The sequence below is a fragment of the Misgurnus anguillicaudatus genome, chromosome 20 (genome assembly GCF_027580225.2).
Source record: "Misgurnus anguillicaudatus chromosome 20, ASM2758022v2, whole genome shotgun sequence".
Lineage (NCBI taxonomy): Eukaryota > Metazoa > Chordata > Actinopteri > Cypriniformes > Cobitidae > Misgurnus > Misgurnus anguillicaudatus.
The window spans coordinates 5485208-5499831 of record NC_073356.2 but is presented as its reverse complement, the minus strand read 5'-3'; the positions used below and the strand labels follow the sequence as shown (position 1 = coordinate 5499831).

At 44.5% G+C, this 14624-nt stretch overlaps 1 protein-coding gene and 13 non-coding genes across 14 annotated transcripts; 12 read left to right on the top strand and 2 right to left on the bottom strand.

Moving 5' to 3' along the window:
* The first annotated feature begins 105 nt into the window (after positions 1-105).
* Positions 106-177, top strand: trnaq-cug (transfer RNA glutamine (anticodon CUG)). Its single transcript has one exon. It is a non-coding gene; the product is annotated as a tRNA-Gln (tRNA).
* An 874-nt stretch (positions 178-1051) lies between these two features.
* Positions 1052-9432, top strand: LOC129440513 (uncharacterized). The gene is made up of 10 exons (XM_073858289.1): positions 1052-3148; positions 3240-3323; positions 3411-3494; positions 4438-4966; positions 5063-5390; positions 5482-6283; positions 6529-6735; positions 6845-7218; positions 7894-8399; positions 8477-9432. The coding sequence occupies exons 1-10, from the start codon at positions 2143-2145 to the stop codon at positions 9327-9329; spliced, it is 4773 nt and encodes a 1590-aa protein (XP_073714390.1). The 5' UTR covers positions 1052-2142; the 3' UTR covers positions 9330-9432.
* A 1289-nt stretch (positions 9433-10721) lies between these two features.
* On the bottom strand, positions 10722-10794 carry trnaa-agc (transfer RNA alanine (anticodon AGC)). The gene has a single exon. It is a non-coding gene; the product is annotated as a tRNA-Ala (tRNA).
* A 93-nt stretch (positions 10795-10887) lies between these two features.
* trnap-agg (transfer RNA proline (anticodon AGG)) lies at positions 10888-10959 on the top strand. The gene has a single exon. It is a non-coding gene; the product is annotated as a tRNA-Pro (tRNA).
* Positions 10960-11339: 380 nt separating this feature from the next.
* Positions 11340-11411, top strand: trnap-ugg (transfer RNA proline (anticodon UGG)). Its single transcript has one exon. It is a non-coding gene; the product is annotated as a tRNA-Pro (tRNA).
* A 90-nt stretch (positions 11412-11501) lies between these two features.
* trnai-aau (transfer RNA isoleucine (anticodon AAU)) lies at positions 11502-11575 on the top strand. The gene has a single exon. It is a non-coding gene; the product is annotated as a tRNA-Ile (tRNA).
* Positions 11576-11655: 80 nt separating this feature from the next.
* On the top strand, positions 11656-11728 carry trnaf-gaa (transfer RNA phenylalanine (anticodon GAA)). The gene has a single exon. It is a non-coding gene; the product is annotated as a tRNA-Phe (tRNA).
* A 107-nt stretch (positions 11729-11835) lies between these two features.
* On the top strand, positions 11836-11907 carry trnaq-cug (transfer RNA glutamine (anticodon CUG)). Its single transcript has one exon. It is a non-coding gene; the product is annotated as a tRNA-Gln (tRNA).
* Positions 11908-12593: 686 nt separating this feature from the next.
* trnaa-agc (transfer RNA alanine (anticodon AGC)) lies at positions 12594-12666 on the bottom strand. The gene has a single exon. It is a non-coding gene; the product is annotated as a tRNA-Ala (tRNA).
* Positions 12667-12759: 93 nt separating this feature from the next.
* Positions 12760-12831, top strand: trnap-agg (transfer RNA proline (anticodon AGG)). The gene has a single exon. It is a non-coding gene; the product is annotated as a tRNA-Pro (tRNA).
* A 1020-nt stretch (positions 12832-13851) lies between these two features.
* trnap-ugg (transfer RNA proline (anticodon UGG)) lies at positions 13852-13923 on the top strand. Its single transcript has one exon. It is a non-coding gene; the product is annotated as a tRNA-Pro (tRNA).
* A 90-nt stretch (positions 13924-14013) lies between these two features.
* Positions 14014-14087, top strand: trnai-aau (transfer RNA isoleucine (anticodon AAU)). The gene has a single exon. It is a non-coding gene; the product is annotated as a tRNA-Ile (tRNA).
* An 80-nt stretch (positions 14088-14167) lies between these two features.
* On the top strand, positions 14168-14240 carry trnaf-gaa (transfer RNA phenylalanine (anticodon GAA)). The gene has a single exon. It is a non-coding gene; the product is annotated as a tRNA-Phe (tRNA).
* Positions 14241-14347: 107 nt separating this feature from the next.
* On the top strand, positions 14348-14419 carry trnaq-cug (transfer RNA glutamine (anticodon CUG)). The gene has a single exon. It is a non-coding gene; the product is annotated as a tRNA-Gln (tRNA).
* The last annotated feature ends 205 nt before the right edge of the window (positions 14420-14624 follow it).

Here is a 14624-nt window from a genome sequence, read left to right as displayed (position 1 = left end):
GATGGCCAATTCTTAAGGGTTCGTTTAGCCGACTCGCCGCGGCTTACCTAACAGTTCCTGTCCTTTTTTCCGTGACCCAGTGCATCAGGCGCCAAAGCAAAACGTGGTTCCATGGTGTAATGGTTAGCACTCTGGACTCTGAATCCAGCGATCCGAGTTCAAATCTCGGTGGGACCTGTTGGAGGTTTTGGGGTTTCCAAGCAGAACCCTGTCCAAGGGAACAGTGTTTGTAACCCCCAAAACAATCCCCCGCCCTTTAAGCCTTTCTACCAGAGCACTCAGGCTGTAGACGAAAAATGAGTTAATTCAAGCAACATTGAGCACTTTTTTCTTTTCACCCTGACGGTGGGCCGACAACACACAATGTGCCAAGTTTCAGCAACCACAAGCACATTACAGGGAAGCAAATTAAACATGTACGAAACCTTAGGATAAATGAAAAATGCATCGACATTTTGGTTAAATGAAACACACAGCTCATGTGTACAGGCCAAAGAAAACACACAGCTCACGTGTACAATATGACAATGAAATGCAATAAAAATACCTTACCAGAAATGACAGGAAGACAAATGAACATTGAAAGCAAATGATTCAAATTTTAAATGGCAACAAAATGCTGCTGGAATGTAAAGCTCCTTGTTGCTTTGTGAAGTAACATCCGAATAGGAGACGTTCGTGTGTGTGCTCAGGTGCCATTTTGAGGACCGACACTGGGACCTGTTGGCTTTTTAAAGCAAAATGTTAGATCTGGAGCAAAAGTGAAGCCCTTTTCTGCAAGTGTAAACGCAAAAGCACCCACAGAGAGGGAACGCCTCGGGTCTGTAGCTTCAGAGAATTTAGCAACAAATCAAAATCACGTGGAGAATGCGGGCATCGATCCCGCTACCTCTCGCTTGCGCCTACTGCTTCCCACTGAGTGAGCCAAAGTAAGCCCGCATAAGCCAATCACGTTTCTTCCTGTGGCTTACTTTTGACCAATCGCGTTTCTTCCTGTGGCTTACTTTTGACCAATCACGTTTCTCCCTGTGGCTTACTTTTGACGAATCACGTTTCTCTTCTGTGGCTTACTTTTGACCAATCGCGTTTCACTCCCATGGCTTACTTTGGACCAATCGCGCGTTCCTCTCCTGTGGCTCACTTTTGACCAATCGCGTTTCTCTCCTGAGGTAAACTTTTTAACCAATCACCGGCAGCTATTATTATCATCTTTGAGTTAGCGATAGGTAAGTCTTGTTTACTTCGTTATTAAATTTCGGTCATTATTTGTTAATATAATGTGTATATGTTTGGAAAATTAAACTTGCCTATATAGCTGTCTAGCATGTATTGGACATGTTTTCTTCTGTGCAGTTTAACACGGTGGTTAAGTTCACGTTAGTTTAACGTTTGCAAATGTCATGACATTCATTAGACATTCGGCTTCATACTCATTAAAGTTTAACTCTCGGTTTTCAGTCCAAAACAATAAGAGATAACTGTGGTTTTATAAATGATATGTAACAATATCCTCATGACAGGAGGATGAAAGATAAACGTTCCTAAAATATCCATTTCATAGCGCAAGGACCCTTTTGGGGTAATATGTCTTTTATGTGCTATGAAAGGATATTATTAGGAAAAAATTGTCATCCTTCTGCCATTGGGTCGTATTGATAAATTATTTAATTGATTAAATAAAAACAGCAAATGCTAGAGTCAAACGAATTATTATTATTTAAATGAATATCAAATATAAAATCAACTTTACTGCAGTAACGTACGTCAGATATGCATAAACACATAAACTACAATACTGTTTGGCCTAAAGGTATCAAACCAACTTTAAATTACTTAGTATTATTCTCTATCATGCACAAGGCTTGTTTTTTAGATTCTTCTAGGCCCCTAGAATGGTGATGTTTACAGCTTTGGAAATAGAAGTAAATTTCAGACTTAATATTTCACTTATATTGACATATTTTATATACGGTATCCGAGATTCCTTCCCCTTTAGAAAACTCATCAGCAAGCCAGTTTATGGTCATAGCCATATTTATTACCACAGTAATATGGTTTACATGTAGCTTATTAAATTACCATTACACACTTAACGTCAGATTGCTAGAGGTAATAGTCTCTTCCTAATTTTCATTTCAGAAAATGTATGCGTATCCTGTTTTTCAACGGCAATCGGCAACATCAAGCCGACTCCTCATGGCACCATCAGCAGAGGCAAAGCGCCTAGAAAAGCTTGAGTCCGGAAGGGCCAAAAGTAAAGAGGAGGTGCTGGCAGAGGCTAGAGCTTTTGTCAGCACAAATGGTGGAGACCCCAGTGACCAGTTTTTAGTTCTCGCTCACTGCAAACTTCAGTTTGGGAAGTACCAGGGCCAGCGATTTAGATGGCTCCTGGAAAACTCTCTGGGGTATGCAGTGTATTTGGTGCTTAGCAGTTCCAGTGAGAAAGCCCATCCAAACCCGCTGTCAGAAAACAAACAGCTGTACCTGCAGTATACTTCTCTTATAAGAGAGATGGCAGAAGAAGTGGAGAAGTATAAGAGAAAGCAGGAAATGCAAGCAGAAGCCCATGCAACTGGAGACCAAGGCTGCTTGATGGTGGAGTTTGGTGACTTCCAGGGCCGGTCCATGAAGGATGTTTATGAGGACCAGAGCAAGCAGGCCCAAGCCCTCATCAGGTACCTGATAAAGGCAAATCCCAACCCCAACACCAACATGGCCATTTTCAAGACGTATGTCTTGAAAAGACAGGCTTCTGCTGTGGGCACCCGTGTATGCCAGCCTGCACCTCAAGTTGCATCCTCCAGTGCCTCTGCACCTCCACCTGCAACCTCCAGTTCCTCTGTACATCCACGTGCAACCTCCAGTGCCTCTGCACCTCCACCTGCAACCTCCAGTTCCTCTGTACATCCACGTGCAACCTCCAGTGCCTCTGCACCTCCACCTGCAACCCCCAGTTCTTCTGTACCTCCACCTGCAACCTCCAGTGCCTCTGTACGTCCACGTGCAACCTCCAGTGTCTCTGCACCTTCACCCGCAGCCATCAAAACTGGTGTACACCAGAGCGCCACTGTGAAAGCACTGTTGACGCGTGGCAAACATTTGTCTCCTTCACACCTGGCGAGAAAACTCATGTCACCAGTGAAACACTGTGAGTAGGACTGTGTGAATATTGAATTTTCCTTACAGCAGTTTTACATGTATTTATTTATCATTATGGCAAATTTGTTTTTTGTTTCCAGATCCATTGCTGCAGTCCACTTTACCTCCTCCAGCAGCAGAACCCCCAGTCACACATTTGACCCGAAGGCAGCTTTTCACTACTGGTAAGCACCATCTTACCTACATTTGTCTCATAAGTTTACGGTGAACAACATAACATAATAACATTTTTATTATTATTTGTGCTCCAGGCACTTCCGTTTCCACTGCTGAAGATGATGATGATGAGGAACTGGTATTTGCTGCATCACAATGTGAAGCACAGCTAAATACAGGTGTGGCATATGACACACATGCAAATATTATAAGAATGTTTTTGTGAAAACGCAAAAGCAGAACATTTTTTTTTTTAATAATCAACATTTTTAACAATTTTTTGTTTACAATACAGAATTATGTCAGATCTTGCCTCAAGCTGGATGTATGCTTTGAGCGCATTTCTTCGAAACCGTAAGGATGTTTAAAGGTGTCAGTGTATTTGGGTTTCCGAACGTACTCGTTGTTAAACAATCACTGCATAACTTCTTCACACCGCTTGCACTTCTCACTCACTCTTTAGCTCCACCTTAGCAGACAGGATGGTTGGGATCATTGTTGTAATTATTAGAGGAACATCTTTTCCTTAATGTGTCTGTGTGCATGCTTCATGTCTGTGGGCATCATTCATTTATACTGAATTCTCCACGCCTCATATCCTTGCTCCATTCTATCTAATTTACACATCAACATTTTATCCCAGCAAGCAAAAACCGAAACCCAATGTAGTCCAGCTATGATTAATCCACTTCTACCCTAAAATAACCTTGAATACATTTTTATGCTGTTCTTGCCTAAATAACTTTGAGATGTATGATATTCCATTATGTAAGCAAAGTCAACAGGTGTTCAAGGTGTTTGCTTTCATTTCTTTTATATTTCTTGTATCATCTATTTGTGTGCTATGGTTAGACATCTGTTAGACTTTCATGAGCAGCCCAAATTCTGCCTTATTTTAGTCAAAATTGCTTGCTGGGATCTTACATTAATAAAGTGTACACTGGGTTCTTTGCTTCTTAACACTAGTACCATTTTCCTCACTGTTATTCCTAAATCTAATCCTAATAATTATTAATACTTGTCCAAAATTCTGCTTCGCAGACTGTTTGTGGGCTGCTTTGTGGTATTTTACTATGAAATGCAACATTCATCCTTATATTGTTTTTGTTTTAATTCACTCAGAGACCTGTTCTGGTCCGTCTCCATCAGCGGAAACAGCAAAAGCACCAGGTCTTCCACATCATCCACCACCAGCTGAGCTTCCAGTTCACTGGAAAGATCATCTTCCACCTTTCCAGCATGAGTGGATACGGAACACACTATTTAAGGCCAACCCGCGAACCGGCAAGCCAGAACTAGTGTCCCAACTGAAGCTTTGGTGGTATCCTCCTCAGGTCCCTTTAATTCACACTCAGCCGCCCGCCTCACCTGACCTCTTCTTCTGTCGGCCCCTTTTCTTATGGATGCCGCTCAAGATGTGGCGATTTCCTCTTGTCTGTGTTCGACCAGACTGTGATAAGCACAAACTAACAGCCGCAGGACTTTACCGTACCGTGCGCAAAGTCTTGGACATCGACGGTTGGTATGATCTTGCCACTGAGTATCTGGAGTGCAAACGCTGCAAAAAGAAATATCCCGCCTGGTCCGAGGACATTTTGGGGCAACTGGATATGGGCCACCGCAGTCAGTTTCCAGCTTTGCTGACATACAGGTAATTCATAATGGCAATCATTCATTATTAGGCACTTTAATTTGTGATTCTTTTTACCAAATAAAGCATTTGCATGATTATACTGTTGTTTTTTAGATACTCATGTGACAACCGGGTGCTGAGGATGATGAGGGAGAGGACACAGGGCAACAGCGTGACACAGCTGTACAAGAAGCTCATGGAACAACACAGTGAGGCATGGACACAGCGTGTCCTTCAGTACCTGACTGCCTGTGAACCATTTACAAGGTCCTTCCTTGTGCAGCCACCTGTGTTTGCCGAGCCTCCCTCTTTACCTGCCCTACCTAAACCTAAGTGGCTGTTAGCCGTGTACGCCAGGGATGTTCTGGGCCGACTGCACGAGGTCAAAGCCAAAATTACATCTGTCTTGGGCTGTGTTCTAAAGATGGACTCCACAAAGAAGGTAACACATCCCTGTATCCAGAAATTTGCCATATGGAAAAGTGTGTATACATAATAAACACAGTTTTTAATTATTTTATTTTTTGCAATAGGTCACAAAGAAACTTGCCGGTGCTGCTGCAGGAACAGCTGCCTGGTGCACAAATGTAGGAAACGAACACGGCCAAGTCCTTGTCTCTGTGCTGACAGCCGCAGAGGGACATGGACTGCACCCTATGGCAGCTGGCCTAATGAAACGCTACCGGGAGGCAGGAGAGGCAGCCCCGAAAGTGATGTACGTGGACAGAGATTGCTGCAGTCTTCATGGCAAGTCTCAGGTGAAGGTCATGTTTTCGGAGTGGGATGAGCTTGAAGTGCGCCTTGACATCTGGCATTTCATGCGGCGATTTGCTGCAGGTGTCACGACAGAGGCTCATCCGCTCTACGGGACCTTCATGGCACGTCTGTCCATGTGCATCTTTCAGTGGGATTCAGATGATGTGGCTGCTCTTCACCGTGCAAAGGAGGGTGAGCTGGCAGCAAAGAAGGCCGGCCACATCTCAGGAAAGGCGCTGAGTTCCCGCATTACCCGGAGAGAGTTGGCACTGCACTGCCGGAGGAGGACCAGGGGTGTGGAGGAGACCACCAGATTAATTGGATCTCTGGTTGATCTGTTTGACAGTGCGAGTGGTAAAGACACTCTGGGAGTTCCTCTGCTGGACCATGAACGGATCCAGCAGATATGGAAAGAACAGCGGAAGCACGTACAGTGTATCCAAGACCCAGAGAACTTTCCCCTCTACATGAAGACAGGGACACTGAAGAAAGGCAGTGTGGAGCTGTGCTGCTACAGATGTGCCCGTGGCTCTACCTCTTTGGAGTCATTCCACCTCCACCTAAACCGTTTTATTCCAGGTATTACATACATATGGATTACATTTTTTTTTTAAAGTAATGTCACATCAATAAATGTCACACTCTACAGTAATATCACAGTTCTTTTCTGATGTCATAAGCATTGACAAAGCTGTCTTGCCAGTCACTAGTAACTCTGGTTATAATACCAATAATTGTTTATGTAATTACATAGCACCTCATGTGCAGCACATATCTTGTACATGTGTGACACATATAACCATTTTTGTTTATCTGACTTTTAGGAACCAGTGCCAGTGATTCACATTTTCAGGCCTATCTTCTTGAGGGCTTGATGCGCTGGAATGATGACAGGATGGAAGATGCCATAAAAGGAGCGTCCTCCATCCGGACATATGGCAGTGCCATGAAAGAGGCTGTGGACAAGCTTTCCCGAACTGTCTTCGGAAAGCCCTGGGATGAGCGCTATCGCCCTCCTGGAGCATATACAGGCAAGAAATTCAATAATTTGTTCTTTTGTAATATTCTACTAAGTTATCTATTTAGCTTTTAATGTACTAGACTAGACAAATGATTAACAACACTTTTTTATCCTTGTAGGTGAATTGCTAGGAATGGAGTACCTTTACAGCCAGACTGGCAAAACACTTACTCCAGTGCTCCAGAACCCAGAGGAGGAAGACAGGCTGGTGGAGGAAGTTGATGATCAGGACCTGCAAGATGAGGGGTTTGAGGAAGAGATCATGGAGGACATCACAGTTCCAGTGCTGTATGAGGATGACCCTTGCCGTGATCTTGAAAACAGCCCCTCATCTTTGCCTCTGCATCAGTCCCCAGCATCGATGGCTGATGTGTCACTGGCTGAGCCGTCCACATCATCATCTCCTGGTGGAGAACAACAGCATCTTGCCCCTGCCCCTTCAGTACTGTCACAGTCATCTGACACTGGAAGCAGTATTTCCGACGAGGCTCAGGTAAGACACTCTAAGGTCTTTTTTTCAATTGCTAACAAGCATTCCTCCACATACTCTCCCTCTCTGAACCAATCTACTTTCCTTACCAACCTGTCTTCTTTTATCCATATTGCAAAATTGCTAAATAAGTTCCAAGATATCCCCTTCTAATACTGTAAATCATGGTAATGAGACTAGAGCAGAACACCTGGGTTGGCTTTCAAGTAAAACTGCAATTAGCTTAGAATGATTACTATTTTATTTTCTGCTACAATTTTCTATATTTTAAAACAATTACTGAAGAAATGGATTCAATTTGCCATCATTCTTTCGAAAATGTTTATAACAATTTCAAAAGCAGTGTGTTAGCATTTGAGAAATGTAGATAGTATACATAATACATTGTGTTTTGCAAGTGGTAAAGCATAAATGACAGAAGAATTTTGGAAGATGTGGATATTGAATGCATTGAACTGATGGATCATATTAACCTCATTACAGCACAGTGACATTAATAAGAAGTCCAACCCTGTTGGGTTAGTTACTTGTTCCTGCTGTGACAGGTTTCGACTGTGTACAGTTTTTAAATGCCCCCTTAGTATTGAACTTAAACAATGCTTGTTAGCAATTGAAAAAAAAAACTAATTTTAATCTCGTTTTACTCCACATAAATTAACATAAATCTGCATTTACTAGGGAGCAGTCATTGGACCCGATGGCATCGCTGGGTGGGACAAGGTCCAGGATTTGGCTGGTTACCTGGTGGGTCTTCGTGAGGCTCCTTACCTTACTGACCAGCAGGTGACAGAGGCCATCCAGCTGTGGACAGCTCTCCTAGATTTCGATAAGCAGCGGATCAACTATCAGCCTCGACATCAGCCTCAGCTGTCACAGGGGCGCTATAAGGCACCGAAGCGGTCTGGAGTCACACCAGGTGTGGAGAGTGTGAAACGGTGTCTGATTGGACATCCTGGGGGTCCAGCGCAGTGGCCCGACGCCAACCGCTTGGTTAATACCATTTGTATGAAGTTGTGTGCTTTACACAAGTCGCCAACCAAGAAAGATGGAGTTTGCACCCCCAGGTGGTCTAAAGTTCTTTCAGATTACCACCACATCCGAGAGTTGGTGCTTAACAATCCCACTCTGATGGATGAAACAACGATCCAGCTGTTTGAGATAAACCATAGGACACTCACTCAGTGGTAAGCATGGCACATCATTCGCTTCAAATTAACTGAATACTTACATACATATATATAATAAAAATTAATTTTTTCAGGTTTCGTAAGTGGAAGAATAGACAGGAAATGGGCGTCCTCGGTCAGGGTCTGACTCCATCTAACCCAATTGCTGTGGCTGATACGCACCTGCCTCCACCGAGGGAAAAATTGAATGAAGTGCCATCGACATCAGGCCCAAAACATCAATTTTTCCTTCCACCAAATCGTGAAGGACAGGCTCCTCTTCTGCGACCAGGTCGAAAGCCAGCTGCTGCCACCAGGGAGTTTCCCATTGCATCCGCCCCCACAGCATCAGGAGTTGTGCAGCCCATCGCACCTGCCCCCACAGCATCAGGAGTTATGCAGCACATTTTGGCCCCCATCGCACCCGCCCCCACAGCATCAGGAGTTGTGCAGCCCATTTTAGCACCCATCGCACCTGCCCCCACAGCATCAGGAGTTATGCAGCACATTTTAGCACCCATCGCACCCGCCCCCACAGCATCAGGAGTTGTGCAGCACATTTTAGCACCGGGGTTGTCGTTTGGCACGGTAGTCTTTAATCCAGACATGACTGTGTCAGTGGTGATTCCACCTTCTGGTGCTTCGACATCCAGTGCAGTCCCAGCTCCGCCTGCTCCGGCGTCTGCTGCACCTGTGTCCCGTTACACGCAAAGGAACAGGCGCCGACGGGCTATGGAGAATGAAAGTGGTGTCCAGAAGAGGAAGTATGTGCGAGGGGTTACTTTTAACACGTGCAGCAAATGTGGGCAGCCCAAAACGAAAGAGTTTGGCCATAGCCGATATGGTAATGCCACATTTTGCTTGCGTGCCTCAAATGGCAAATCTTTAGAGGAATGGTTGGCAGAGCAGCGCCAGCAAGAAACATGTCAAACTCCACCACCTCAATAAATAACATCTTTCCTGTATATATTGTACATATGTGTGCGTGTGTGTGCTGTGATCATTTCAATATTTGTGTGTATTTATTTTAATAAAACATTTTACATCTGAAGTGTCTGTGGATCTGATAAATAAATCTGATAAATCATATCAATCAAATCATATCCCACACAAAAACACATCTTTAAAGAAACATTTTTATATAAACATAAAAAACATACAAATTTACCTTACTTACATTACCTTATAAACACGTAATATTCTATAAAAAAAAAACACAAAATAATGAATATCAATCAATATAATGATATGTCATAGTAGATAACTAATAGAGGCACAGTTAAATGAACCATGTTTTTTGTGGTAAAAGTGTAGTAACCATGCTTTTTATTAATTTTTATATAAACATAAACAACTAATATTCTTTTAAATAATAATATACACAAAATTATTAATATCAACCAATATAATGATCATAGATAATAGAGGCATAGTTAAATCAACCATATTTTTTGTGGTAAAAGTGTAGTATGGTTTTTATTCCTTTTTATATAAGCAGGTAATGTTCTTTAAAAAAAAATAATATACACAAAGTAATAAATATAAATCAATATAATGATATGCCATATAGATAACTAAATAGTAGCGTAGTTAAATTAACCATGTTTTTTTGTGGTAAAAGCGTAGTAACCATGCTTTTTGGTGTATTGTTTACTATTAGCAAAACCATGTTTAATTTGTGGTAACCATGGTTTTACTACAGTACATTTTTTGTAAGAATTTGTTGGATAGTTCGTCACGCAGACCATGGGTTCGAGTCCAGCCCGCGGAGGGTGACTTGTTTCACATATAACTAAAACTACTGTAACATGACATAACGCACAGGAAAATATCCCGAATATTGTTACAGGCGAAATCTGGCGCCGTGTAACCGCTTTTTGCGTCTGTTTCGCTTGCGTGCGGGGGCGCAAAGATTGGGCCCCTTCCTTTGCGCAGCGAGCGCTCTACCATTTGAGCTAATTCCCCTTGCGCCCAAAGCGTGACTGTTTTGGCTTACAATCTGACAATGAAATGCAATAAAAATACCTTACCAGAAATGACAGGAAGACAAATGAACATTGAAAGCAAATGATTCAAATTTTAAAGGGCAACAAAATGCTGCTGGAATGTAAAGCTCCTTGTTGCTTTGTGAAGTAACATCCGAATAGGAGACGTTCGTGTGTGTGCTCAGGTGCCATTTTGAGGACCGACACTGGGACCTGTTGGCTTTTTAAAGCAAATTGTTAGATCTGGAGCCAAAGTGAAGCCCTTTTCTGCAAGTGTAAACCGCAAAAGCACCCACAGAGAGGGAACGCCTCGGGTCTGTAGCTTCAGAGAATTTAGCAACAAATCAAAATCACGTGGAGAATGCGGGCATCGATCCCGCTACCTCTCGCATGCTAAGCGAGCGCTCTACCATTTGAGCTAATTCCCCTTGCGCCCAAAACGTGACTGTTTTGGCTTGTTGGAAGCTGGCTGCTACGTGGTGGAAAAATGTCTGCCAGGGGGCCGGAGGGGTTCTCCGATTGGCTCGTTGGTCTAGGGGTATGATTCTCGCTTAGGGTGCGAGAGGTCCCGGGTTCAAATCCTGGACGAGCCCACCTTTAAACTCGCCTCTCGGAGCTTTAACTCACAACACCGCTGTGTATGGCAATCCGGGCAGTGATGCATGTGTCCAATTTAGTTTACGGATGATTCATCAGAATTTTCTCCCAATCTAAAATCAACACTTGGAAAATGTGATAAAGACATGGCTTCTTAGATGTTACTTGACGTTACAACGTACACTAAGTTTTGGGATGCCCCTTATCGATAAGTGCTTATTTTGACACCAGCCCAACACTAGGGCAGGTTGGCTCATTGTGGCGAATCAGAGTAGCAGGACCCAAAAGGCCCATCCCCAGGAACTGCCTGAGGAAGCTGGTGACTGTGTTGTGGACACATGTTTCACAACGGCAAAGCACCGCGGTCTTACGCCTTGGCTCGTTGGTCTAGGGGTATGATTCTCGCTTTGGGTGCTAGAGGTCCCGGGTTCAAATCCCGGACGAGCCCGTCCCTCGATTTGCTTCTTGTTGCTGCTACGCTGTGAAACATTCATGTCAGTCCTGGCAGAGACGTTCGCAGTACCACTAGACGACCCTTGGCCGGTTAGCTCAGTTGGTTAGAGCGTGGTGCTAATAACGCCAAGGTCGCGGGTTCGATCCCCGTACGGGCCATGCGTTTTTCCTACCTCTTGTGGCTGACCGCTTTAATGCTGTGATTTGTCATGGAAATTCCTGCCAAACAAGCCGCTGCGGCCGGAATAGCTCAGTTGGGAGAGCGTTAGACTGAAGATCTAAAGGTCCCTGGTTCGATCCCGGGTTTCGGCATTGATGGCCAATTCTTAAGGGTTCGTTTAGCCGACTCGCCGCGGCTTACCTAACAGTTCCTGTCCTTTTTTCCGTGACCCAGTGCATCAGGCGCCAAAGCAAAACGTGGTTCCATGGTGTAATGGTTAGCACTCTGGACTCTGAATCCAGCGATCCGAGTTCAAATCTCGGTGGGACCTGTTGGAGCTTTTGGGGATTTCCAAGCAGAACCCTGTCCAAGGGAACAGTGTTTGTAACCCCCAAAACAATCCCCCGCCCTTTAAGCCTTTCTACCAGAGCACTCAGGCTGTAGACGAAAAATGAGTTAATTCAAGCAACATTGAGCACTTTTTTCTGCTCACCCTGACGGTGGGCCGACAACACACAATGTGCCAAGTTTCAGCAACCACAAGCACATTACAGGGAAGCAAATTAAACATGTACGAAACCTTAGGATAAATGAAAAATGCATCGACATTTTGGTTCAATGAAACACACAGCTCATGTGTACAGGCCAAAGAAAACACACAGCTCACGTGTACAATCTGACAATGAAATGCAATAAAAATACCTTACCAGAAATGACAGGAAGACAAATGAACATTGAAAGCAAATGATTCAAATTTTAAATGGCAACAAAATGCTGCTGGAATGTAAAGCTCCTTGTTGCTTTGTGAAGTAACATCCGAATAGGAGACGTTCGTGTGTGTGCTCAGGTGCCATTTTGAGGACCGACACTGGGACCTGTTGGCTTTTTAAAGCAAAATGTTAGATCTGGAGCCAAAGTGAAGCCCTTTTCTGCAAGTGTAAACCGCAAAAGCACCCACAGAGAGGGAACGCCTCGGGTCTGTAGCTTCAGAGAATTTAGCAACAAATCAAAATCACGTGGAGAATGCGGGCATCGATCCCGCTACCTCTCGCATGCTAAGCGAGCGCTCTACCATTTGAGCTAATTCCCCTTGCGCCCAAAGCGTGACTGTTTTGGCTTGTTGGAAGCTGGCTGCTACGTGGTGGAAAAATGTCTCCCAGGGGGCCGGAGGGGTTCTCCGATTGGCTCGTTGGTCTAGGGGTATGATTCTCGCTTAGGGTGCGAGAGGTCCCGGGTTCAAATCCCGGACGAGCCCACCTTTAAACTCGCCTCTCGGAGCTTTAACACACAACACCGCTGTGTATGGCAATCCGGGCAGTGATGCATGTGTCCAATTTAGTTTACGGATGATTCATCAGAATTTTCTCCCAATCTAAAATCAACACTTGGAAAATGTGATAAAGACATGGCTTCTTAGATGTTACTTGACGTTACAACATACACTAAGTTTTGGGATGCCCCTTCTAATAAAGATGTTTGGGACAACACAGTGGCCATCCCAAACAGAGCACTGTTGTCTCACAGCAAGTAGGTCTCCTGTTCAAGCCCTGGCTGGATCAGGAGGCCTTTCTGTGTAAAGTTTACATGTTCCCCTTGAGTCAACGTAGAATTACTCTGGGCTCGGTGTTATTTGGTTTCCTTCCACAGTACAAAAACTATACACACATTGGTCTATACACAGACACATGGCAGGGAAGGGCAATTTGACATCTCCAATTCACCTAACCCGCGTTTCTGACGTTGCCAATAACCAGTTCTCGCCATGAATATCCCCATAGATGGCGAAATGGCATTAAGAATAAAGTAGCATGTTTAACTATTCCAGTTTTTCCAAACAAAACTAATATTAATGCTATACAATACGGACCTTGTCACAGTATTTTGTTTCCATCTATGTTGCAGCAGTTTTGCAAAAAGGACTTTCTGTGCTGAAATGACTGTGACCCTGGGAACAAATCATTGATAGGTTTGGGTGATGAGTGTTTGGCTCAGAGCCTGTAAGTCATAACAAAGGTGTTCAGCTGGGTTCAGGTCCGAGATTTATGCAGACCAGTCAAGTTCTTTCACACCATTTCAAATTTCAAGCAATTAGCATGTTCTGATATCGATAAGTGCTTATTTTGACACCAGCCCAACACTAGGGCAGGTTGGCTCATTGTGGCGAATCAGAGTAGCAGGACCCAAAAGGCCCATCCCCAGGAACTGCCTGAGGAAGCTGGTGACTGTGTTGTGGACACATGTTTCACAACGGCAAAGCACCGCGGTCTTACGCCTTGGCTCGTTGGTCTAGGGGTATGATTCTCGCTTTGGGTGCGAGAGGTCCCGGGTTCAAATCCCGGACGAGCCCGTCCCTCGATTTGCTTCTTGTTGCTGCTACGCTGTGAAACATTCATGTCAGTCCTGGCAGAGACGTTCGCAGTACCACTAGACGACCCTTGGCCGGTTAGCTCAGTTGGTTAGAGCGTGGTGCTAATAACGCCAAGGTCGCGGGTTCGATCCCCGTACGGGCCATGCGTTTTTCCTACCTCTTGTGGCTGACCGCTTTAATGCTGTGATTTGTCATGGAAATTCCTGCCAAACAAGCCGCTGCGGCCGAAATAGCTCAGTTGGGAGAGCGTTAGACTGAAGATCTAAAGGTCCCTGGTTCGATCCCGGGTTTCGGCATTGATGGCCAATTCTTAAGGGTTCGTTTAGCCGACTCGCCGCGGCTTACCTAACAGTTCCTGTCCTTTTTTCCGTGACCCAGTGCATCAGGCGCCAAAGCAAAACGTGGTTCCATGGTGTAATGGTTAGCACTCTGGACTCTGAATCCAGCGATCCGAGTTCAAATCTCGGTGGGACCTGTTGGAGCTTTTGGGGATTTCCAAGCAGAACCCTGTCCAAGGGAACAGTGTTTGTAACCCCCAAAACAATCCCCCGCCCTTTAAGCCTTTCTACCAGAGCACTCAGGCTGTAGACGAAAAATGAGTTAATTCAAGCAACATTGAGCACTTTTTTCTGTTCACCCTGACGGTGGGCCGACAACACACAATGTGCCAAGTTTCAGCA

Bases quoted from the DNA above. Each gene is read 5' to 3' on its own strand.
- LOC129440513 (XM_073858289.1), top strand. From the start codon at position 2,143: ATGTATGCGTATCCTGTTTTTCAACGGCAATCGGCAACATCAAGCCGA. The intron at 5,391-5,481 runs GTAACACATCCC...TTTTTGCAATAG, and splicing joins AGATGGACTCCACAAAGAAG to GTCACAAAGAAACTTGCCGG. The intron at 6,736-6,844 runs GCAAGAAATTCA...TTATCCTTGTAG, and splicing joins CCCTCCTGGAGCATATACAG to GTGAATTGCTAGGAATGGAG.